This window comes from Aythya fuligula, chromosome Z (genome assembly GCF_009819795.1).
Source record: "Aythya fuligula isolate bAytFul2 chromosome Z, bAytFul2.pri, whole genome shotgun sequence".
In the NCBI taxonomy this organism is placed as follows: domain Eukaryota; kingdom Metazoa; phylum Chordata; class Aves; order Anseriformes; family Anatidae; genus Aythya; species Aythya fuligula.
The window spans coordinates 1,082,194-1,108,035 of NC_045593.1; the positions used below are offsets into that span (position 1 = coordinate 1,082,194).

At 50.5% G+C, this 25,842-nt stretch overlaps 1 protein-coding gene across 11 annotated transcripts in view; it reads left to right on the forward strand.

The window, feature by feature from the left end:
• Positions 1–25,842, forward strand: part of TCF4 (transcription factor 4) — a 173,493-nt gene that overhangs the window by 104,983 nt on the left and 42,668 nt on the right. For 8 of the 11 annotated variants that reach the window (XM_032206712.1, XM_032206710.1, XM_032206711.1 and 5 more), the window contains 2 exons: positions 4,061–4,190; positions 4,604–4,653. In XM_032206712.1, the coding sequence (XP_032062603.1) occupies positions 4,061–4,190; positions 4,604–4,653 (180 nt within the window). Of the gene's footprint in view, positions 1–3,789; positions 3,983–4,060; positions 4,191–4,603; positions 4,654–23,252; positions 23,446–25,842 lie in introns of those variants that run through there. The other 3 variants (XM_032206718.1, XM_032206719.1, XM_032206716.1) reach the window with 2 other exon arrangements.

Sequence of the window (25,842 nt, forward strand, 5' to 3'; positions counted from 1 at the left end):
ATGCGGCAACAAAAATAAAATACAAAAATCTATCCAGGTTGTCAGCAAAAAAAAATAATAATAAAAAAGGCCCTTTCTGAAATATTTTTTTCCTGCTCAGTTTTATCATTTTATCAGAGGATTTTGGATTACGGGCTTCGAGGATCTTTACCTTTAATCTGAACTGATGTGCTGTTAGCGAGCGGCAGCGCTCTGCCGTACCCTACCCTCACCTGCTTCTACAGTAAAGGGGATAGAAAACAATTTTTAGAAATCTGTTTCCTACCCACACGGGTCTGAAGCAGGAATTGAAGCGAAACGCTTCTTGGCATCCGGGTGATTTTGGTTGGAGGAGCAAAACTCCAGGTTGGTAATGGAGCAACGTTTGTGTTTCTCCAGGAGGGGTAATATCGCATCCATATGGATCTTCCTTTGCCGGAGCAGGCGCGCATTTCCTCCCCATCCAGCTTTCAGTCTTTGTCTAGTTATTCAAATCTGGGAGGCAGGACTCACTGGTTAGTGACTTATTTTACAGATTACCAGAAAGAAGACAGGATTGCGTGGAGCAAAAGGCAAAAACATGGCAACTGATGAAAAACACAGCCGCGTGCCTCCGCGCCATCTTGCTCTGTTGCGTTTCTTTTCTTCTGGGGTTGGGTTTTGCTTCAACCTACCATCCGACTGGCAAATCCCGCGCGTTATTCGCTTTGTTTATGAGAAAACAAACAGGCTGCCAAGTGTACAGGTCCGCGAGCATCCGCCGGCAGGGTTTGTAGAGCTCGAGGGTTCGGAGTGTGTGGTGGCTCGCCGGTTGCACCCAAAGACGCGCCGCTACGTCGAGCACATCCACGTGGCGAGCCCCTCTGTAAAAAGTCTGCTAGGAAGCTTGACCGACGTAACATTTTGGGGTTAAGCTCATCTTTTCTTAGTGGTAAATACCAACTTTGATGCCCAATAATTCACGCCGCGCCTGAGACCCAATTGGGAGCAAACGCAAGCTCCAAAAGCTGGGTGATCTATGGCCCCGTGGCTTGCAAACGTTTCATCTTTCTCTTTGTTGCAGGCCATTAGCAGTGTGACACGGAGGCTGAGCAGTAATAAATGCCCATTGTTCCTTCTAGGAGCATCTCGGAATAAGTACAGATACGTTTTTTAGCCGACTTTTCCTCCCTGGAGCGCTCGCAAGGTCCCCTTAAGCGCACAACCCCACCTCTTTTTGTAGCCTGTGCCAGACAAAGGAGGGCGCTTGGGTGGTTGGGGCAATTTGGGGGTTCGGGCTCTTTTTGGGACCGAATGAAGAAATCAGCACACGACACTCAGGATGGAAAATTTGGGAGATATGTTTGAGAAAACCCAGTCTTTGTGGCAGCAAGAGCTTCTTGTAGCCGAGCTCCTGTGCTGAAATCACTGGGAGGTGGACACGTAGCGTGAGCCGGGAGCGGGCTCCGCACGGGCGCTTGCGTGCGCCCAGCCCGGCCGTGGGGAGCCCCGCGGGCACCCCGGTGGGTGCCAGCTCCAGCCGCAGGTCCTTGAGCCCATCCAGGGCATCCATCGCCCGCATTTCAGCACCTACCTGCTAGGTCAAGAGGAAGGAATAGTCATTGTGAAGTGCAACTAGTGGCAACGAGAAGCATTCGATCACGGAGCAAACAAAAGGCGGGCAGCCCGTCGGACCGGGGCATCTGTTTACTCCTCATCTAATAACGCAAATTTGGGATCTTTTATTTTTTGTTTGTTTGTTTGTTTGTTTTTCCCCGTAGAAACCTCTGCATCTTTTTTTCTAGAGAGAAATGTTTGGATGAAAAAACAAAAACAACATAGGGTATGTGTGTGTTTTCTGCTCCTGAAGTGAATCTTGTTTAAGCTCCAATAGTTTGCAAACGCTGTCTTAGAGACTTTTTTTTTTTTTTTTTTTTTTTAAATCAAATTAAATCTAGTAGGCTGGGTATAGGAATTTATACAGCTGATGGCTGTAAGTCTTTCAGACTCCCCGACATATGGATAAACCATGCACAGATTTAGCAGGTCTGTCTTTATGTTAAAACGTATACGTGATAAAAATATATGACTGCGTCGGATTTTTGTGGTTAGCACTGTTTCATTCTGAAATGCTCCGAGACATTCAATAAAATCCCGTGTATTTGCAGAGGATATTCACAATGAATTGATAACCTTTTTTTTTTTAATTTATATATTTTTTTTTTTTCCCCAAAGAGTTTTTGCATATATTTCTTTGCCATTATGCAATAGGCTCGCAACCATTTTTGTGCCGGTGCAGGTGCTGTTTATTCCGAGGAGTGTAGGCATTGCAGGTGTATATTAGGCACGAGCTGAGCGTCAAGATATTAGCCCAAAGTACGCTTCTCCCTGGCGTGCCTGCATTTTTTTGAGGTCTTTGAGGGGTCTGCGAAGCCAAAGGCTGGACTGCACGCCAAGAAGGGGGTCGGGGCCGCGTCCGTCGGGCGTCGCTTGCCCATACGTCGGCGGCGATTTTCCTGTAGCTGCTCCAGAAAAAAAAAAAAAAGAAAAAAAGAAAAAAAAGAAAAAAAAAAAAGAGTAATATAGTTTTCGTGCAGCAAAAGTTCTCTCCGAATGTTTTTAGACGTGTAGGAAAGGCAGAAGGATGTTTTAATTTCTGATTTTCCAGCTCATGGCTCATATTTGACCAACTGCTTTCAGCAGAAGACATGCCACTTTGTTGAGCTATTTAGGAATCAAAAAGACTGTCTTAATTTAAAACAAGGAGCCTTTGTTTTAGTTGGTGACTGCCTTGTGAAATTTTTCAGTTCTCAGCGGGTTAACCAGGGAACAGGGGCAGAGTCATAATTGGCCTATTTAGAGTATTTTGCATGTGAATAGTGTGTTAGTGAAGCATTACTAAGTCTGTTGTGAGTGACATGGTGATTAGAATTTAGATTAGGGAAAACACATTCTGTACTTTATCAAGTACAGTAATTAGTTCAGTCAGTAAAAGTTGATTACAAGTAACGATAAAGTTAGATTTTTGGTGCTTAATTTTAAAATTTCTTTATTAAATGGTAAATTTGTTCTTAATATAAATGGTGGGATCTACACCTGTTTTATTGCGTATCAGAATAATTAAAAGAACAATGTGCTCAATGCAGAGTATAATCAGGGGATTTATATATTATGGGTAAGTTTCCGTGTAGTTTATAGCAAATAGAACATTACTCAGGAAATTGTTCTTCTGCCGGAGCCTCTTGGAGATGTGTAATTTCTCTGGCGGCGGCGGTCAGATAACGTTTGCCGCTCTCGCAGGGCAGCCGGGCTCCGTTCGTAGCCGGGGAAATGCCGTGCGTGCCGGGATGCTTCTCGTTAGTTAATGGGAGAGGCAGAAAATGGATCTAGTGAAAGTCCGCTGCTGCTGCTGCTACTGCGGCTGCCGTACAATAGCCTTAATTGTTTGGGATTTTCGGAGGTGCTTTTTGGTGGTTTGTTGTGGTTTTTTTTTGTTTTTTTTTTTTTTTTTTTTTTCATGGCATCGCAAAAAAATCTTATTAGCGCACCGCTCCCGCTTGATGCACAGCCTGCCGTGTAGGTTTTCGTCTTGCACACCGCGATCCGTTTAGGAGTTTCGCCTTCCGTGGGGACAATGAGGCTGCTTCATGCGCTCCGAACCAACCGCACTGTCAACAGCAGGATTTTTTTTTTTTTTTTTCCCCCTTCCCTTCAGTTTTATGATGGCTAAATCCGCGCGCCTCACTGTCTCGCGTGCAGCCAGGAGACTAAATGGCTCCCAAACACGTCGCTGCACCGAGCTCCCAAAGTTTTTCAAACACTGATTGCGCTCGACTAAGTCGGCACTAAGTCTCCTTTAAACGTAAAGAATCGGATCTGAAATTCATTCCTTTGCGCTTTTCCGGGGGGAAAGGAAAGATGCGAAGCTGGAAATTTTTGCGCTGTCGCCTTTAAAATGTTGGCAGGTCCTGCTTTCAGGGTTCCGGGTGCTTGGGAAGGCTGCTTTGCTATGTTATTTTTAGGGGTGAGAAACAGCTAATGATGGGGGGAAGGCAGCTTGCACATGCACGCGCGCACACGTGTGTGTTTTTTCGTCTTTTAGCAAAGTCTCCTGGGAGGGGAGATGGACATCGGCAACCCCGGGGCGCTCTCCCCCAGCAAGCCGGGCTCCCAGTACTACCAGTACTCCAGCAATAACCCCCGCCGGAGGCCTCTGCACAGCACCTCCATGGGTGAGTGACTTCGTGCTCGGCGCTTTTTGCCCCGTTTCCACGCACCGGGAGCGCTTCGGGCCCCGCGCGAGGGCGCGGGGAGGTGAGCGCAGCGCAGCCGCCGCCGCTCCTCTTTGTGGGGCACGCGAGGAGCCTTCGAAAGTCGCTTGCTCAAAGCAGACCCGCGCCGGGCGAAAACAAAGGCCCCGGGGCTGGAGGTGGAAATATGAGGGGTAGGCAGGAGGCTGGCACCCCTCCGCCGTGCCCACGCTGCTGGGAGTGGGGAGGGAGCGGCGGGCAGGGTGATTAGCCGGCTCGCTCGTTAGAAAACCTCGCTGGCAAAATTAAAAAAGAAAAAAAGAAAGAAAAAAAAAAAAAAAGCCCATCTTGACGAAGACACCGTTTTATCTTTTTTATTTTTTATTTTTTTGCAGAAGTACAAACAAAGAAAGTTCGGAAAGTTCCTCCAGGTTTGCCGTCCTCAGTAAGTACCGCGCGCGCCCGCCCGCCCGCCGCGCCGTCGCTTTGCTGGGGGGAAGGCAGGCACGGGCACTCGTAGCGCGTGGCACAGGTTGTGGGCAAGGTGAGGAGAGGCGCGGAGCCTCGTTGTATGGCCTCGTCCGGCCTCAGTGACACGTCGGGGACGAGCGTGCGTGGGTCACGTTGGACTTTGAGAGGCAGAAGCGCCGAGCCGCCACGCGCCTGGTGGGCCGGGCGCGAGCTTCACGTGCCGGCCGGCGGCGCTGTCGCTGCGAGGCTGATTTATGGGTTCGTGGAGCGAGGTGCACGGGGAGGGTCCCCGCGAGCTGGCCCTGCTCTCAGCCCACCCCGAGGTTTCCCTCCCGCGCCAGGGCAGCGGGCGGCCATACCTGCAGCGGGCGCTGCTGGGCTGGCACCAGGTGGCCGCCAGCGGGAGCCAGCTGCTGCCGGGGCGCTGGGGGATGCTCAGGGCATAATGAGAGAGCTGCTAATTACCCAGGGCTTGCCCAGGTATCTGCAAGCATCTCGCTGCTACCTCTTTGTGAGGAGGACCGTGGACGCCGTCCATATAAACTGCGCTGATTTCGCAGCGTTTGTCTCGAAACCCTGGCGCCGCGCGGCCGGGACCGGGTGTTTCTGTGTGGCTGGGTGAAGCCCTTTGTCTCCCGACCCCCACAACTCTCCGACCACTTTGCAGTTTTCCGTGGCGGTGTAAAACCTTTGTGGTTTGTTTGTTTGTTTGCTGAAAAAGCCGTACTACAGTCAACCGCATCTTTTGAGAGCGTTTACTTTAAAAACCATTAATACATAAAAAATAGTGGTTTTAAAAGAAACGATAGGACATTGCAGTAAATGAAACATCAAGTAGTGCTTTGAATTTCATTCTAGTTACCATTACGTTTCATTCTAGTATTTTTAGTCTATTTTTCTTCTCCCCCATGGCTTTAAAAATGCATAATGCGTATTTTCCTATCAGTATCTGCAAACAGAGAAGAAAGCACTAATGAGGGGAGAGCGTCCTTTTCATACTTGATAACTGTGGTTGCTTTATCTGTAAATCTGGTTATTAGGAGGAGCCGAGTGGCAATCAATCCTGCAGCATATATAACAAATTGACATATTAATCTCAGATGGGTTTTCTGTTTTTGCCGTAAATCCAACTAAATTTGCAGTTTGCAAACCAGCCTACTTTGAAAGCCTCAGTTAGTGCAGTGAATGGGCTAAGCAGTAGTTTCAGGACCGGTCACTTTATAAATAGAAAAAAAAAAAATTGCAATTTAAAAGAGAAAAACACATAGGAAGATCCTAATTTAATTGCAATTTAATAATTGATCATTGTAAGCTTTATCGTAGGGAACAATACAAGCGTAAATCTATTTATAGTTGCTGAAATAGGGAAATTCTCGAACGAAAGGTTCCAGCGAAGTCATGATACTAGCTTGTTTTAATTCAAACCAAGTTCCCACGTGCGTATTTTAAACCTCTTTCCCGGTGTGTTTTTTGGGTTGGGTTTTTATTGGAGCCCTTTACAGCAACAGCTCATATCCCCCCCCCCCCCCACCTCCCCGAAGGCTTTTACGGGCACCGTTACGCCTGAAGTCAGGGGTGGATTTCATTGAGACGAAACTTTAGCTCTCCCCGCTTGCCCTGCCAGCCTCACATGCTCTGGCCCTCGCGGCTCTCCCCGGCTCGAGGCCAGCCCGTGGCGCTGAGGATCCGAGCCCCGGCGGTGCAGGGGAGCTTTGTGAGCACTTAAAGATGCAGTGCCCTGGCTTGCTTTGTGCTCGCGCCCTCACCGCCTGCCAGACCGCTGCTTTTTCCTTCAGGCATCCTCAGGGACAAACACCCACATTTATTTTATGCTGTACAATATTTCTCAGCAGCGAGGTGACCATCTCAGGACGTTTACCTGAATATTTTTGCATCCATGTTATAAAAGATACACTCTGTAGGACAGTACCCGCTGTCTGCTCTTGTTTTGAGCAAGAGAGATGACGCTGATGTTGGAAACGTCAGCATTCGGGGATGTAAAACCACCACAAAAGTTTTTTTTTTATGGATTGCTTCTTGCTTCCAAAGAATGAGACGCGATTTGTGTTTGTCACAGATTAGTCTCAAACGCGCGCTTCCTTTAATTTTGCCTGAATGCTGCTGTTGTGCAGAACGGAACCGCTTCCACAGCTCGGTACTCCTTAACTATTTTAACAGTATTGCTATTTTTCAGTCAATTATCCCCAAGTCGAATACACGCTAAAAACCTGAAGTGCTTTTAAGGAGATGCACAATTTATGAGAAAATAAAACGCAGGAAGGTACGCCCCGATATTTTAATCGCCCATAGCTGTGCCTTCTAAGAATAAGGAAATGAATCTACAACGAGTCCAATAATGTGAATACGAGAATGGTTTGGCTCTGAACGAAATACAGCTTTGCCTGCGTGACCATACAGATACGTGTTTGAGTCTGGTTGTCTCTGGTATATCATGGATCATCCGTTTCCCCTGAAACACCGCACACCCAGGTGTCCCCACCAGCAGGAGCATCCAATAAAAGGTCAGGTTCATTCTGCCGATAGCTCGTGGCACGCCGAACAGCCAGGATTTATGATGCTGGATAAAGTATAGGCATTTATAAATTGCCTAACTGGCTGATAATACACTTAGTTGATAGGGTGGAAATATTGCCGTATTTCTCTTAAAATATGTATATTAACTTGTGCTCGGTGTGATTTATGCGGTGGATATGGAGATTAATGCAGCAGCGTTGGAGAGAGCAGTTATTGTTGATTAATTCATAAGTAGTCTTATAAAAATTTCAATGATAAATGGTAATAAATACGTGGTATCAGCTCCCCTTTATGATAAGAAATGGCTATGAGTTTTGCAAACAAAGTAAATTAAACTAGGGAGCTAATCAGCATGTAGAAACTACCGAGGGGCGGGTGTCACGAAGCCGATGCCGTCGGCCACGTGGGGTGGGTGCAGGTGGTTGTCCCCGCGCCGCCCCTTCCATTTCCCCAAATCAGGACCCAAAAAGGGTGGCGAGCTTGGGGTATTTGGGGCTGAGCCCCCTGAAGGTGAGACACTGACTTGACAGAGCAACCTCAGCAGCTACTTCACGAAGAGCTGTGCAGCCATTTGGTAAAATGCTCTGTGCAAGCAGCAGCTGCTGCCATCGCCGTTGTGCAATCAGACATCTCTTCTCTACGATTTTCTTCTCCCCTTAAACTTCATTCAAAGGTTTTGCTGCTGTTTTAACCATTAACCTGACACCTTCACCCGCTTTGGCTGCCCCTGCACCTCTCACAGGCATCCCGGCTGCAGGAGGCAGGTCGCAGGCTGGAGAGCTCCGACGGAGATAACTCATAGATAAAGATAACGCCAAAATTCAGCCTTCACGGGGAGCTTCTGGTGCTGGGATGGCAGTCAGCTGCGGGCACGGTGTGAGAGCTTGGTGGCTTTGCTTGGAGCTGGAGCATCGAATCGCAGGCAGGATGGCTGTGGGGTGGCGCGTGGCTGCCTTCTGCCGCACAATGGGGCCGCGGGGCTGGAGCAGCTCTGACAGAGCCCTCGAGCCCTGCAGGGGGCAGGCAGGCTGGCAGTGAAGCTTTCTGCAGCCTGAGGTGCTCTGCTTTGGGCCAGGCTTCCCAGGGGTTAAAGCTTGTTGTTTCCTCCATCGCCAGCCTTATTTCCTTTGGCCCAGTTGTCCTCTGGCAAGGAGTGCAGTCAGACACAGTCCTTATACTTCCTATTTCCCTTCTCCTTGGACACTCTTTTCCCTTACAAGCACACCGGGGGCTCTGTTCGATCCTTACAGCAGGCCTGGGAGCTGTAGCCCGAAGTGAAACCCCTGGAGCAAAATGCAAAGGGTTCAAAAAGGAAAGGGCAGGGAGTTATGGCTGAGCTGGGCTGGCATCCTCATGATGGGGGTAGCCTTGTGGTGCGGACACTACAGCCAGAATAAAGGCTGGGAGAAGGTGAATGTCATCCCAGTTGTGTTAAAGGAGAAAAGAGGAACCAGAAACCTGCTTTTGTTGAAGAACCAGCAGGTAAAATCTCCCCAGCCTCACTTGTGGTGGCAGCAGCCTCCCTCTTCCATCTTAACTCGAGGTGTCCTCCTGGGCAGGAGCCATCTCGTTGCACTTGCTGGGGTGTGTTTAGGACCGTATGGGCTTTGACCTTGCTGCCCAGACAGATAAGGAAGTGTATGACTCAGTCGTACGTCCTAAGGAAACACCTGCTTTGTTCCAAAAAGCAAGGAAAGAGAAACACTACGGGGATGCCACCTGGAGCTCTTCCACGGCTTTCTTCTGGGAGCCTTGGAGTAGCTGGGAGGTGAGGAAGCACCCTTTGTGCTGTTTGTGCAGGCTTTTCGCAGACTTCCTACCTCGAGCAAATAAAACACAACCTTAGGAATTTCCCTTCGACTTGATGGGGACTTGTCCAAAACAACCACGGTGTCCCCGACTGTCCCTGTGCCTCCGGCCGCCACCTGCAGTACCAGGAGATGGGCCAGCACCTCTGGGGCCCTGCCTCGGCCCCAGGTGCCTCAGAGCTTGCCAGGAGGACACCTCAAGGTCTTCCAGCTGCAGCCAGGCCTCCTGGGATGGAGCTGACCTTCCTGAAGTAGAAATCTGTGGAGATTTGGGGTCCTACAGGGAGCAGGCTGACAGCTCGGGGAGAGGGGCCTGAGGAGGTAACAGGAGCCGAGAGGGGCAAGAGGCGGCCTGAGGAGGTAACAGGAGCCAAACCGGGCACTTTTGTGGAAATATTTATGTGTAATTCAGCCACAAACCCAGAAAATTACTCAAATTACTCTCGAGCAGTCAGGGGATGGGTTAAAAGAGCTCCTCTCGCAAATCGCACCTGAAAGTGCTCGCTGACCCCACAGGACTGCGGCGACATCTTGCAGGCCGAACGCTGTGGTGGTGTTTTCAAATGGATGAAAACGCAGTGAAATGCAGATTAAAAATGCTTAGTTTTTGGTTTCGGGTAAATCGGACAGGATATCTTAAACATGAGAAAGGATCCGGGGAGAATGGTGTGATTGGGGTATTTTTCTGAGGCCTCGGCATTGCGGTATATTTAAAGGCAAAACTTTTAGTGCAGACTTCACACACTTAACTATCCTGGACTCAAAAAAAATATATATGTAAAAAAAATAAAAAATCCCATGCTGAATAGCTGTGGCCAGCTGGTGACAGAGGTGTGGGATTAGTGGGGTTTTGGGTTTAGCTTGAGCATAGACTCCCTCTTCAGAGTACTGGAGGTAGTGCAGGAGGCGATTTTCCCTCATGGACATCACGCTTTGGCCAACGCATCCAGGTGATCTCCGTGTGCCTCCAGAAAGGGCAAAACAGAGCAGAGAGCACTGTTTTTATGGCAGCTCTTGGCAAATCGCTGCTCCTGTGGAGCACCATTTATCCCTCGCAGTGCCTGCAGCGGGGTTTGTAGGGTCGCCTGAGCGGGGTCCACCGGTGGGACACTGGGCTCCGTGCTGGGGAGGAAACCCACCGCGTGTGCTGGAGCCTAACACCTTTCTCCCCCCCTCTGAACCACACACACATTTTTAATTCACAATTAAAATTGCCCAGACTTCTATTTTCCTCCTTTATACATCCATGTAATTTATATTTCTTTCCTTTTTTTTTTTCATTTGGAAATTAAGGCGAGTTTCACAAGTGCAAAACTCAGCGCTTATTTTTTTTTTTCCTGTTTGAATTCAAGGCTAATTGTTGGCAAAAGGCATTCAGAGATAAAAAATAAAAACTAAAATCGCTCGCTGCAGCGATTTGATTTTGTAGCTTTTCTTTAAATATTATCTCTAGCTGGTGTTCATTACAAGCACTGCAGTGGCTTCAGATCTCTGATTAGCACAGTCCAGCATCGAAGCAAAAAACATTTCAACCCTATCTTGTATCAAGCCTTTCCAAATCGGTTTTAGGGAAGGGCGGCTTCCTGGGCTTGGGGGGGTTATTTATTTGATCTGCTTTAAGTTTTTCTTCCATTTTAGAAGTGATTGGCTCGGGGTGATGCGGCGTGCGGAGGGGAGAGCACAGCGGTGCCGGAGTTATCTCGGGAAGTTGGAGATAATCTGCCAGGATTGAGACGTTTGCACTTTGACTCGCAGGCATTCGTTAACCTAGTCTGTGTATTTTATCAAAGGAACATTTATTTTTTTGCTCCGGAGTAATTTCTTTGCCTTTACGCCGAAGCGGTAAACGTGCAAAAAAAAATAAAAAAAAATCAGCATAAGCGAAAACAGAAAAAAAAAAAAAATGGCATGGAGAGCTCCAATAACTATTAACGTTGTTAAATGCATAGCAAAGCTCCCCTGACAGTTTCTTGGCACAAAACCTAGGCGGCCTACAATGGCTGGTTGTTTTTTTATTGTTATTTTATTTTGAATGGCCTTCAGCGCGTTTCGACAGGCCAAACACGCGCTCGATGTCGGCACCCGAGCCGAGGGGACACGGCCGAGGGGACGCCGGGGCGCGGGGCCGTGCCCGCCGCTGCCTTTGGCTTTCTCACCCTCGGGCCTCCAGCAGGAGCAGGACGGGTGTCACAGCAGCCAGACAAAACTGGCAGTGCCCCAAAACGGGCTTTTTTTGAGATCCCTGAGCCCACCCAAACACGGATGGGACACAGATAGGACACAGATGGGACATGGACAGGACACAGGACCCAGACACCTCATGCTGGGCGCATGGTGGGATGTATCTCAGAGGCAGCATCCATGCAAGGCCATCCTCCCCGTGCTGTAAATAGTCAAAGGTACCTGTTTTTGCATTTTTTTCGGGCAAATCCAGGCGACTTGCACATTTCAGGTGCCCGCAAAGGCCCCTGAGGTGCGTGGTGCTCACGCATCGAAGCAGCTGAGCGGCGCCCATCAGCTCCGCAGCGAGCAGGCCGTCAGTAAAGTTGCAATTTTCGGCAGGATTTGCCTATTACCCACGATTTCAGCCTGTTTCCAGACCAGAGCACCTTCTCCCTGCCAAAGGCCAGGCCGCAAAGCGACGAGGAGAAGCCCAAGGGCTTTGGTGGGAGGCCAGGCACCCCGCCACCGCTCCCCGGCCGCCGCCACCGCGCTCCTGCCCCGGCCCCGGCCCGCGCCGTTGCCACCTGGTGGAGCGCAGAGGGTGCGGGTTCGCAGCTCGCTCCCATCTCACTCGGGCTCTTTTATTGCAACCACACTTTGGCACCCGTGCGCCGGAGTCCTTAACCAAAAGGATCCTCTCGTTTGCTCTGCAACACCTCATTTCTCCGCTCACAGTTCATTTATGATTCTGATGAGAGTGTTTTTTCAGGAAACACACATTTCACTTTTTGACCTAGGAGCATCTGTTAGAATTTTTTTTAATACTACTTTGGCATTCTGGAAGTGTTAATGTCTTTCATATCTGTTTAATGCTATTTAGGGATATTTATGATCACCTCTTGGTTACTTGGGGTAAAGTGTGTTGCAATTTTTTTCAAACAGACAGGAAAGCATTCATATGAGGAAACAGATTGCTTTAAACATGTGCTTCCTGTGACAGTAAAAAGAACAAATTAGATTTAACACTGTGTAATGAATGCATAAATGTGTACGTTTAAGCTTTTAAAAGCCTTACATTCGGTTCTGGCCTAAACAAAAATCGGGAGGCACCTAGCGAGGAGCGACGCAGTCGATTTAACCACGTGCAGCCGAGTCTGGTTGCATTTTCCGAGCGTTTTTGCTGCAGTTTCCCCTTCCAGCCTCGTGGTTTTCCCCTGAAATTGGGCAGGGTGGTCTCTGGCACCGCTGAAGCCTTTCGGTAGGGAGGGAGAGCTCACGGGGCCGGGGCAGGAGGCAGGGGGGTTCAGCGGCCGGGCAGGAGCCCCTCCGGGCACTGCCGACCTCTGGCTTTCGAGCAGGGCTAACAGAAGCCACAGGGCGAGTGCAGTGGCCCACGAGGGCTCCTGGAAGCACTTAGGGGCCATCCTGTGTGTGTGACCCTCACCTCTTGTCGTCTCGGAGCCGTTAGGGTTCCGATAATGCCCCTAACCGAGGGTTTTCCAACCCCTGGCTGTCGCAGGGCTCTTGTAGGAGCTCTTTGAAACGCCTGCGTCTTGGTTGCCTCCCTGTTTTGCTTTGAAGATGCATCTGGAAAAGAATTAAAGGCGCTTTCTGCCCGCCTTCACCCAATTAGTTCCCTCGCGCCCTTTATCTGCCGCCTTCCCAGAGCGTTTCTGAGACAGAAAACCTACCCAAGGTGAACAAGGAGCGGGGGCTTTTGTGTCAGAGGCACGGGGTGCAGGTGCCGTGGTCCCAGCCCAAATCCCAGTGGATTTGTAGCCAGCACCCAGCCGTCCACCGGCCGAGCAAAACGCCAGGACGATGCCCAGCTCGTGCCGAGCCTGAATTTTTATTTATTTCATTATTTTATTTTATTTTATTTTTTTTTTTTTTGCAGGCTGTGGGAGTTGGGTCTGGAACACAGTTTGTTTGATAATTAGTGCACATCTCCGCAGACTTGCCGAGGTTCCTGGGTAACCTTTGTGCCACCACGTTCGAGCACCAAATTAACACACCTTTTATCTTCCCCCGCTATTTTAAGTAAATATTTTTGAACCGTCTCCGTGCAACAGGTTTCCAAAGATTTAAAGTATGCCGCAGGTTTCCAAAAAACTTCATTTTTTCTTATATTTTAAATGTTCTGTTTGTGCAAAATTTTGAGAATCACCATAAGGGCTTCTTTGCATTTTTAATTTAGTAACTAACATATGAATAAATTTGCATATTAATTAGTTGCAGATTAAATCATGCATACATAATTGCCTCCTTACTGTGTTTAATGTTTGTCAAAATCTCCAGCCTGGTTTGATGGATGTCGTATGAAAGATTACAATTTGATGTACCCTTGGAAGTATTTACACCAATAACGCAGGATTCTTAATAGCAGAATTCACGAGTTATATCCAGTTCCTAATAAACATGGGAGCTAGGTGCCTGTCCCTTTTGCCTAGATTTTTTTTTTTTTTTTTTCCTTGCACCAAGTCATTTACTATTCATAATCATTAATGCATCTCCTAATTATACAGCATATGTCTGTTAACCCCTTCGGTGCCGATCTGGGGGGGCTGCGGCGCCTGAATTCCTCGCCCAACCCGTGTCACTGGAGAGGCTGCTCCCGCATCGCTTCGCCCCCAGCGGCAGCCAGCACCTCGGCTTTTCCTGGCGGGTGATCTTTGGAGGAAGGAGTTGGAAACGCCAGGTGCCTTTTGCGGTTTGTAAATCGGGCTGGAGGAAAAGAGCGGCGCTCGATTCGTGGCTGAAGGCTCCTCTGCTGGGGCTACTGCAGTAAAGCAGCAAGGGCGTTCCAAGAGCACAAATCATGCCTAGCGCAGCGGTCCCAAAAGCACCGTGAAGCCCTGCCTGAAATCCCGCAGGGAAGAGCCCTGCTGGTGGCTGCACCCCTCCTGCTCGGGGACAGCTTCGCCCCCACCAGGTCCGTGCCACCCATCTCCGGGGCGCAGAGGGGTTGTGCGGGGGCTTTCAGTTCAACCAGGCTTTTAAAAGACCAGGGCATGGTTGCCGACCTCCAGATTCCTGTTAAAAATCTTCCCCCGGCTCCCTGGCACGCCAAATTCAGCAGGCATTTGTAAACATGATGGGTTTGTGTTTGCTTCTCTTTTTATTTTATTTTTTTCCTGAGCTTGTACCTCTGCTCGCATCGCACCTTCAGGTTTTGCCCACAGCAGCTACCAGGGCCTGAAACTAAAATTTTTAACCGAGTCCAAATTTTTACCTAATTACAGCATTTTTGGAATGAGGCTTTAGGGGAGAAAACACAAAAAAAGAAGCAACCCAAGCCCAGGAAACAGTGCAGGGCCCCTGATAAGATCCCAAGAGCTGGCTACGCAGGATTTATCAGCCAGCAATTAGATTTTCTTCTTCATTTGGCTACGCCTTACCCACTTCTCAAGCAGCAGCAGTTTCCGAGGCCCTCCAAATAACCATATTTTGTTAGAGAAGCTGGCACCAGCATGTGTTAGGCATTTAAGTGTGAATTTGAGCAGTCGATGGGAATATGGCACAGTGTTAGGAAACAGAACCGCCGAAGTTGGATCTTGCTCCCCAGGCTCCTTGCTGCAGGGTTTGCTGGCGATTCCCTTCACCTCTCCGGCCTCAGCTCCCTTCTTTTTGGCCGTCTTTGTTTCCCCGGGCTGTAACCCCTTCGGGCCAGGCTCTGGCTCTGTGGCAGAGGCTCCTCGGGAGGGCTGTGGGGTGAGGATGCATCTTCTAGCACGGCAGCTGGATCCTTACCACCGAAAGCACGCTTTCGAGTATGAATTAGGATTGCTGGAAAGCAAAGTTCACAGGGAAAGCGCGTGGCATCGCAGCGAGGGATTTCCTCTGTAACATGCCTGCAGTTGGCTCGCTGCGCGTTTTAAGGGCGTGCATTTTGGGTGTAAATAACCAAATCTGCACATTGGGTGTAAAATACCCGACAGAACCTCTGCGCGACCCCGCGTGCTCGCAAAATCCTGCGCTTTGGTTCACAAGACCCAGCGTCGTGGCATCTTTAACCCAACCGGTCAGTTTGCAAGATGTATTTTAGCACGTTATTCGCAGTGAAAAGCCCGGTGAAACCAAAGGCACAAACACCCAAAGGATCTCGAAGGATTTTATAGGGTAAAAATAAAACGCAGAGTGCCCAAAGACCTCGCGGACTTCTCCTCTCATCACAGAAGAACACAATCTGCGTAAGACTTACCCCTAATTATTCTCCCGCACTGTGCAATTTGGGAAGAAACCACAAAAACATGTTCAAAACCCAGTAAGGGACAAATCTACAAAAAGAAATAATGTGAGGTTGGGCCAAGCTTGGCAAACTGAGCTCGGTGCTGAGCGGGTGCGGCGTGCGCTGCGGTCTCAGGACCGCACACACCTTACACCAAACGCCCTGTGCCATTTCAGGAGCTGCTTCGTTAGCATGTCCTCATTTAGTGAACTGTCCAAACCTTCACTCCCCAGCCCCATTACGGCCTTTGGGTCGTGGAAAACCCAAGAGCACGGCTCTGTGCTCGCGGTGGACGAGGAAGGTGAGGTCCCTGCACCTGCTGCCCGGGCGCCTCATCCTAACGTCACTGTCACATCTCATCCAGCTGTGCTATCCGAAGGGTTAACAGCCAGTCGGAAAGCCGAATTCTTCATGTTTAATGGGAAAATTGACGCTCAATGTTGCACAGAACATCTTTTGTTTGAAGATCTCCAAGAAAAGATGGATACCCGGCAGTTTCCCTCCTCCGGGCTATGTTCCTGGAAAAAAAAAAAAAAAAAAAGAGAGAGACACAAAACGATTTTATGCAAAGAGAGAAGAAAAAAGACCGTGAGAAACAAAAATGCTAGCGTTGGTTACAGCCCGGTCCAGCTGGTGCTGAGACCTGGGGTGGGTTCGGTGCCGGTGCTCGGATTCTGTACTGCTCGGGTCGTGTGAGCACCAGCACGGCAGAAACCAGCCACAGCGGTCCGAGATACAGAGGGAACTGTGCTAGGTGTGTGCTTTTGGGAATCCTGAGCCCTGGTCCTCCTTGTGGCACCAGGAAACTCTCTGGCTGGTGGGTGGAATCATTGAGGAACACTTTGGGGTCCTCAAATACCCATTATTCTGGTTTCTTTCCTTAAATACCCATTATTCTGGATCCTTTCCTTAAATGCCCGTTATTCTGGATTCTTTCCTTAAATACCCATTATTCTGGATCCTTTCCTTCTTTCTTTGAGCCTTAACAAAAGCCTTGCACTTGGTCCCCCTTTCCTTCTTCTGAGCAACCTCGCGGTGTCATGAGCTCCACTTTGGCCAGATCCAGACCCAAAGCCGGAGCTCTCACCGTGCCCTTTGCACCTCGCCGGCTCTTTTCCCAGAACAGGGTTCATCCTATTTCTTTGAGGTCCTTCCATCCTATTTCTTTGAGGTCTTCGGGACCAGCCACTTCCATCTCTGCGTGCGATGCCCCCGCTGGCAGCCCGCAGCAAAACCAAACCGCTTTGCTCAGCGGCGTGGGTGACGTGCATGGGTGGGCAAAGGAAGAGTTACTCATTTCTTTCCTTTATTTCTTTATTTCCAAACAATGTACAGGCACAAATTCACCCCAAACACCTCCTACGGGCTCCTCACCCTCACCACTGGGTTCTGTGGGGACGTGGTGACGAGGTGCCACCATGCAAGCGCTCGTCCTCCTCCGAGGTGACAAGTGTCTAGGACCGGCGCGGCCCTAGGGATTGCCACCCCTGGCCCCTCCGAGCTTCCCTTCCCCATCTATACAAAGGGAAATAGTGACAGAATAATATTTAACTGCTAGATGGAGGGGCTGCGAGGCCTAGCTATGTAACAGCTGAAAAGCCTTCCATATGGCAATGTGCAATAAATGAGAAGCAGCGTTTCTCTCCCTCCGCAGATTCTTGTGGCAGAGTGGGAAAGAATACGACTTTGCAGGATCCCACATCTATGTTCGGTCCTGCAGAGCATTTAGCAGAGAGCAGGCTAGTGAGAAACGCTTTTGAATGCTTTGATCCGCTCTGTTCGCGTTTTACCATGTAGACACACTGCTGCATGTGACTTTTTAAAAAAAAAAAAGACCGAGTTTGGGTCCGTAAAAATTAGCCATGTGGCCATTTGCATGGTGCCCACAAGTTTGGTTTTTTCTTTCACTTTTTTTCTTCTTTTTTCTCTTTTTTTTTTCTTTTACTAGAGAATTGCCATCCCATTTACATCAACTCCATGGGGGCAGCACCAGGCACAGAGCCCCGCTGCCCATCCCATGGGAGGTGATTTGGGGAAGGGACTTTGGCATCTCCAGGCCTAGGCATGGCTCCGCAGCACTTTGTAGCCAGGGAACTTTCTGGAAATGCTCTCGGTTGTATTTAGTACTAACAGCTCTGAGTGTAGAGACACTGTACTCTTGTATTGTTTTAAAAAGGAGTTGTGGAACATCATAACATATATAAATTCCCTCTCCGAGTCCTGGTACAAGTAGGTTTTTTATCGTTTATAAACCACCAAACCGATGTGGGGGAATATATATTGATCCTAATGAAAATTGTTGTGTTTTAGTGTGCTTTCTGTTCCTAAACACCAAATATAAGATCAGGTTCTTGATTGCCTTGTGCTTAAAACACGTATTTAGCTTGTACATCCTGCTAATGGAGAACAGTTGACCAAGAACATAGGGAAACCTATTGGTAAGGGAATAGGAACAGTAGCTCCAACGCTGGTGGCTACAGGTTGTATTTTACTCCACAAGCAGTGACTTTCTTCATAATCCAAACAGATTTGGTGGTGGTGAACTGCTCAGCACTCCTTGAAGTGTAAAAAACCATCACTCTGCTGATTTATTTTGCCAAATAACCCCACAGCGGGTTCCAGGCTGTAGGGCAGATCCAGGACATCTTGGATCTCGTATTGGGACAAATGGCACCAAAATTCCCAAATATCCAAACCTCCCACCTCTTCACCCCCAGTGCCTTAGGGACACATAGAAACGGTCGGAAATGATCCTTAAAACAATTTTCCTGTTAATTTCTGTGGTGAATGGTGAATCGAGGCCAGTGGGACGCTCCGGCCTGCAGTCGGTGCCGGCACTATTTCTGAAGGGCCTTGAAGCCCCAGTGCCACCTTACAGTCATTGCCAGGCCTCTTTACGTTGCCAGAGGGCTGTGGAGAAGCCATCACAGCACTGCTAACCTCAAAGGTTCAAATATCCCGAGTCAGCCGCCCCGCCACCCACAAAAAAGACGAAATCGTGAGGTTTTAAGGCCTGGGTTTGATGCCTCAGAGTCCCCATTTCCTAGATCTCCTCCCCAGCTATCAGCCTTCAAAACGTGCCGTCTGAGATCACCCTGCAGTCGGTGACTCCAGAAGCTCTGGCTTTCCAGAAGGGCTCACCAAAAGCTCTGAAAATGGAGAGAAAATGGTAAAAATTGGCAGCGGTGCCTCCGCGCGACGAGAAATCCTGGCCCATGTGTTTTACGTTTCTCCCTTGGCTTTTCGCAAGCGGCGGAGTCAAAAATAGACCGGGTGGCAAATGGATATCTTAGATAGAGGGTTTTGTTCAAAATAGATTAGCTGTGAAGGAGGTTTCGATGCCGGAGGTTTCTTTCGTGAGGGGCATTTTGGGGAAAGTGGCAGAATAACCAGGGGGCCTCAGGCGGCGGGGAGCGGGCCCACGTGCAGGCGGTTTTGGGGGTTTTGTGGTGTGATTAGCTCCGTGTGCTATCTGGTCAGTACATTTGAGCTAAAAGGAAGAGAAGTTTGATGTTGGGCTGATTAAGGGTGGTTTAGTGAGGTGTCCCGTGGCTTGTGGTGGCAGTCTCGGCTTGTGGTGGGGCTGTGGGCCTCTGCCACAGCACCCACCCCAGCCCTTCACCTCGTGTTTTTGGCAGCACAAGGACAGGGGTGTGTGTCATTATACCACCGAATCAGTCACCTCTGAAAGAGCAATTTGTGTAGGAACTCCTCTGGCTCCGGCAGATGTGCCTGGCTGACATTTGAAGTCCATAAAAACGTACAGAGCAAGAGCTTGGGAGGAGCAGCGCTCACGGTGATACCTATGGGTGGCAGCTGGCTGACCGCAGCCGCCTGGAAATCAGCTCGAAAACACGGCCTTACTGAAACAACGGTGCCCAAAATTCACGTATGGCAGGCTCAGGTGCTGCCCAGCTTGGTCCCAAGCCCTCTGTCCCCTCAGTGGGACGAACAGCTCGGTTTGGGTCTGGGACCACGCATTCCCAGAGCCTCCAGGCCCTGAAACAAGGCTTTTGTAGGGTGGTGGGGTCGATTAGGGGTGCCATCGCTAGGCAGCCCTCCGAAAGCAGATGCATCCACATTTGGCTGGTGTAAAGTAGCTTCTCAGAGCCGGTGGCTTTTAGGATCTGATTTATTCATACGGCATCTGTACAATCAGGCAGTTGTGCTGCTTGCTGTCTGCGGCACACGAGGATCTGAGCACGAACCTCCTCCCGGGGAGAGGGGGGAATGTCAATGCCCAGAGCGAGCTGCGGTCGCTGCGAAAGAGACACCCACAAATCACTGCCCGGGGTGCTCAGCAGGTTAATCTCCAGCGGATTTGGGATCCCCCAAAACCAAGGCCAGACAACACCCCTAGCACATGCAGCTTGGGGTTTATTTGGCGTCCCTCTGCAGTTTTGGCTGTGTACCTGCCGGTCAGCTCCATGCACATCCCTCTCTGAGCTCTGCTGGTGATTTTAAGAAACCTTGAGCTCAGAGCTGGCATCCTATAAAATGGACCTGGCTTTGTGGAGAAGAGCTGCAGTCGGCTTTTGTTTTGTTTTCTTTAACCAGGGGAGAAGCTGGTTGGGAAAGGCCATCGGGGCAGCAGCTGGGGTGCCTTCATGGGACCTCTCCGCTCAGATCCTGGGCACTGATTTGGGGCAAAAAAGGCCCAGCTTGGCAAAATTCCCTTCCCCTTCAGCCGTCGCATCTGGGGATGCGGAGCCACTTGTAGGGTCCGTTTTAATAACGACACTCAAGGATTTGTGTAAGAAGGATGAGCTTATCCAAGTGACCCAGACGGAGAGGAATACTGGTTATTTTAGCCATCTTACTTGAGATTTCACCATTATCCCTTGGAATTTGTGGCCAAGCCCGTCATCTCGCAGATCGCTTCCCTTGCTTTGCTGCCGTCACAGGGCTTCGGTCGCAGCAGTGGCACTGTCCCCACAGGCCCGTGACTCTTCCCCTGCTTCCAGTGTCCTTTGCTTTGGTGTTTTGTGCAGACCCGAGGCGTGCCCGGGGCCAACGGGGTGCCCTCCACTGCGGCACCAGGACGGTTTCCTTCCCTGCCTCCTCCTCCCGTGGGAGCTCAGGCACTCGGGGCTCTTTCTTCTCCTCCTGGGGTGTCTCCAAGGTTTCCTCACCCTCTTCTGGCATTTGCTGCTGGGCTGTGGCAAAAGAGAAGTGAGGAAAGGATATACCAGGACACCGAGATGCTACCAGGGGAGTTAGGAAACTCGGGGCATTTCTAGGCTGATCCCTCTCTTTTCTCCCACCTTCAGATACTCGTTCCTGTTTCTGAAAAAAAAGAGAAAAAAAAATACATATCCGGGACAATCACAGGTCCCCCAGCCAGGCAGGAAAATGCATTAAAGTTATCTCAACGTATGTGCGAATGCAAATAGGATATGGTAAAGTAATTAATTTTTATTGTCGTGTGCTGCGAATTCTGTTACAGTGAGGGGCTTACTGCCCTGCAAACCGCATTAACTTCTTATCGTGCTGGGTACAAGACATCGGGACCGAAATTCTCCCGCTCGGAGAGGTGAAAGCACTCGTGTGCCGGGATCCAAACGGAGTCGGACTGTTCCCCTCTCCGAGCTTGCAGAAAACAAACCAAAATCATCTGCAGCCATTTCCCTGACACGTCGGGCACGATTCGGGGCTTGCTTTGCCGAGTCCTGGCTCTCTCTCCCCGTTTGCACGCTCCGTAGGCATCAGCAGGAGGAATTTTTGGGATTACCTCGTGCCAGTCAGCGCAGGCGTCTTGGGCTGGAGTTGGAGGCTTGCTGGGTGGCAGCGCAGTGCTGAAGTTGCGTGATTTAAAGGTCCGCCCGATGCCATTCCGTGCTACAATCCGCACTAAAAATGTAATGCCCGTTGTATAACTTTGTGTGGAGCTGTGAAACTGCAGCGGTGAGCAGGAGAGCAAAGCCTCCTTTGGGGCTCGCAGTTTGAAAACACAAGAGGGGAGAACTCGTTCAATCCTAGTCATTGAGGTTTTTTTGGGACCGATCAGGGCACTTGGGTATTTTTCACCTCTGGAGCGTTACCACCTGGGAGCCCTCGGGTTTGGGGAGGGTTTCCTTTCCCTCCCAGGCGCGGCTGACCGGCGGTGGCCGGGCTTTTTGGCCCGCCGAGGGTGGCTTAGAGGTTCCAAATGCGCTCTTGTCGGATTGACAACGAGCCGCCCTAATGAGGAAGAAATCCGCAAAGCATGAAATGGGAATGAAATGTGTGATTATAATTCAAGGGCTGCTTCCCCCCAACCTCCGGGGAGCTCCCCGAAGCCGGCGACTTGGAGAACCTCCTCCCTGCCGCCGCGGCCACGCACACGCGACCCCAGCGAGCCGGGGCCGGCCAGAAAAAAAAAAAAAAAAGAAAGTCGGAGGCGAAACTTTGCCGTGGCCGGGCCTTTGTGGGCAATGAATACTGCATGCGCTCCGCCGCCGCGGCGCGGGGTAAGGCAAGAGGGGGCTCTGAATTATTAAAGTTGAGCCCGGAGAAGCGCTGCACGCTCGGCTGGCATTTGCTTCGCCATATGCAAATGATTGAGCCGCATTTGGGATCCATTCCCAAGGGGGCCCTCCCTTCCTGCAATGCTCACGGTTTGGCAGGCTCGAGTGAAGCCTCCGACCCCCCCTGACCCCCCCGGAGCCCCCTCGCAGCCCCCTTTTGCCCCGCAGGGGGAGGGGGGCAAAGGAAAGGAAGGGGGCTCGGGGGCTCGGGGCTGCGCGGGGCGGGCGGCGGCAGCTGCGCACAATGCTGGGAGCGCGCCAGCAGCACGGACAGATGGCGGAGTTATTAGATGTGCATCATACGATTCCCTTCCTGCCACTCGCTTTTTAATCAAATTAAACCCCAAAATAAAAAAAAAAAAAAAAAAATTAAATAAAAAAAAAAAATAAAAAGAAAAAAAAGTGGAAGAAAAAAAGGTAAAAAAAGGGAAAAAAAAAAGGAAGAAAAAAAAGAGGGAAAAAAAGGAAAGGAAAAAAAAAAGAGAAAGAAAAAAAAGGAGGAAAAAAGGGAAGGAAAAAAAAGGGAAGAAGAAAAAGGAAAGGAAAAAAAAGGAAAGGAAAAAAAAGGGAAGAAAAAAAAGGAAAGGAAAAAAAAGAGAAGGAAAAAAATAGGAAAAAAAAGGAAGAAAAAAAGGAAAGGAAAAAAAAAAGGAAAGGAAAAAGAGGGAAGAAAAAAATGAAAGAAAAAAAGAAAAAAAGGAAAGAAAAGAAAAGGAAAAAAGGGGGAAAAAGGGAAGAAAAAGGGGGAAAAAGGGGATAAAAAAGGGGAAAAAAAGGGGAAAAAAATGAAAAAAAAAAAAGGAAAGAAAAAAAAATGAAAGAAAAAAAAAGGGGAAAAAATTTAAAAAGGGGAAAAAAATAAAAAAAGGGAAAAAAAATAAAAAAAAGGAGAGGGAGAGAGGGGGGAGAAGGAGGGGGGGGAGGCAATTAGGCGCATTTGTATTCCGCTCGCTAATGGGCCCGACTCCGCGGCCCCGCGGGCGGCCGGCTGGGAGCGCGCCGGGGCGGCGCGGGGCGGGCGCGGGGCGGCGCGAGGCGGCGCGGGCGCGGGGCGGCGCGCGCGGGCGCGGGCGCGCGGAAAGGGGCCGGGGAGGCGGGAAAGAGGGGGGGTGGGAGGGGACGGGGAGGGGATGGGGATTTGGGGGAGGAGGAGGGGGGGGGGGGGGGGCGCCCAGCCTCCGCCCCCGCGCCGCGAATGGTCTCGCCCTGCTTTGCATATTGAGCGCGCCCGGGCCGGCCATCTGGGAACATGCAAGTGCAGGAATTGTGGTGAAAAAAAAAAAAAAAAAAAAGAAAAGAAAAAAAAAAAAATGAAAAAAAAGTGGAAAAAAAAAAAAAAAAAAACAGGCACTGAGAAAAAAAAAAAAAAGCCAAGCAGCAACACACAGGGCGCTGGAGCGAGTTTGAAATAAAAGTTGGGAAGAGTGGGAACCGGAGGGGAAAAAGGCTCCGGGACCATGTACTGCGCGTACACGATCCCCGGCATGGGCGGCAACTCCCTGATGTACTACTATAATGGCAAAGCGGTAAGGCGGCGCTGCGCCGGGACCCCCGCCGGGACCCCCCCCAAACCCCGGGCACCGGGCACCCCCCTTGGGGCCGGGGGCGCCCCCAGCCCCCTCCCGGCCCCGGCCCCTTCCGCGGAGCTTTTTTTGGGGAGGGGGGGGCGAGGGAAGGAGAGGCGAGAGCCGCGCGGGGCGTTCCGCGCATAACCCCAGCAGAAGGTTTATACTCGCCATCTGGAGGTTTCTTTCCTTTTTTTTTTTTCCTTTTCTCTGTGTTTTTTTTCTTTTTTTTTTTTTTTCTGGCTGGGTCTCGGCGAGGAAAAGTATTTTAAAATATCTCGGGGAGGGGGGGGGGGAGGAGGAGGAGGAGAGCCGCGGCTGGAAAGGAGAGGAAAATTGTCGGGAAAATGGGGAATTTGGGGAGGTCGTGGGGGGGGGGGGGGAAGAGCCCCGATTCCGGCTCTGCCAACTTGCTGCCCCGCTGCAATTTTTGGGGAGGGGGCCGGCGGGGCCGTGCGCGGGGGGCGCAGCACCCCGGGGTGCCCCCGGTGGCAGGGGGGGCGCAGCGCCCGGCGCCTTTTGGGGTGCGCGGTGCCCGGCGGAGCCTCGCGGACCTCGCCTTTTGTTCCCAGCTCTAGGGGGGGGGGGGGGGCTGCAAACCGAGGGGCTTTGCTCAGCCGAGATTTAACACCGCTTAAAAGACGAAAAAGAAAAAGCTGGCGAATCGGTGAATTTACCGGGAGGCGCTTTTTTTTTTTTTTTTCCCCCCTTTTATTTTATTTTCTTTTATTTTTTTTTTTAATTTGAATTAGTTGCGCCTGCTGCTCGTCAGGACGAAACCTGGCGTTCCCACGCGCCGCCAGGCTGGGGGTAGCTTTGCTTTGCGAGGAAAAAAAAAAAAAAAAAAGTTGCCAGCCGCTGCTCTTCATCCCCAGTAAGTAATAAAAGCCCCGAGACAGCGCGCTGTAAACAGGAAGCGGCAACGCAGGGCGCTCGCCTCGCGCCGGGACCCTCCGAAACATTTTTCAACACTTTTGCCCAAGTTCCTTCTTCCCTGGGCTCCTCGGAGCAAAGGGAGCCGGGGAAGAAGCACAAAGGGGCTGCGGGTGCAGCCGTGCCAAAAGCCACGGCCGCGCAGCTGCAGGAGTTCGGCACCGGAGAGCTGGGGAGAGAAAGTATTCAGCCGGCCACTTGGCCAACAGATTTCGGGGGTTTTGTTCCGTGGGTTTTTTTTTGTTTTGTTTTGTTTTTCATACGGTTGGCATTGTTCTGGCTCGGGTCGTGCGGTGTAAGGCTCTTGAGTTGGTGCCAGGCAGCTCGCCCAGCCCGGGGATGCCACGCGTGGAGCGCCTTGGCGAGGGGAGCCGGGCTGGCGGGGGGGCTGCGCGAGCAGAGCGGGGCTGCTGGTTGTTGCCCGAGCCCCCGGCTGCAGGAAAAGATACAGCCCTAAATTCCCCCGGTCCTCTTTTTTTTTTTTTTTTTTCCCCCTCCTTTTTTTTTTTCTCTCTGCGTTTTTTTTGTCTTTTCCCAGTGACAAGTCAATTACTTGTTTAAATTCGGCTTGAACTCCCTGAACCGAGCGCCGGCAGCGGAAGCAGGGCTTCCCTGGGAATAAACAAAAGCCGAAAAATGCAAAATCCTTCCAAAGCGCTCTCGGGCCCGCTCGCTGCTGGGGGAGAAAAGCAACCTTGGGTACGGGAGTCACGAAAAAAAAATGACCGAAAAAATAAATAAACTGCCACGAACGCGAGGTTTGCAGAAGGCTTTTTCTGCTGCTTGCTTTTTTTCCCCTCGCTCGCGGGGTGTTTTAGCAGAGCTCACTCCGGGGGAGCTCACTTTTGCCTTGAACTATTTCCCCGTGCCCGGCGGTGAGAAACCTTTTCCTCCCCGTGCCTCGGAGCGGAGGGCATTTCTTGGGGGAAAGAAAACGGGGACGTGTGAGGCAGCGTTCGCTGCTTGCCTTGGTGATGCCATACACGGCCGGGGAGAGCTTTCGGTCGGCTTTTTCTCCCCGAAAAGATTTTGGAAGGGAAGTTTCCATGGAGGAGTTTTCTAACCCGGGAAGCAGGGGAAGGAGAGGCGAGGTGTTTTTGCCAAGCCCGGCTCCCCGTTCCCCGAGCCGTGCAGGCGGTGTTTTAGGACGTGCACGGTACCTGCGAGGGGATGGCTGCGGGATCGCTTCCCACAGCTGATTTTCCAGATTGCTTCGTTCCAATTTCCCCTCCCGGAGCTTTTATTAAAGCGTTATTTCCCCCTGTACCTGCAACACGTTTCAACGCAGGGGGGCTCTAAGGAAGGAATTACTGCAGAGGAAAACGCAAGGCAAAAGTGGCAAAATTTTCTTCTGCTGGTCCCTTCAGATTGCAGCAGCAGCTCCCGCCACGCGCATGTGTTCAATCGTATAGGGAACCCTATAAT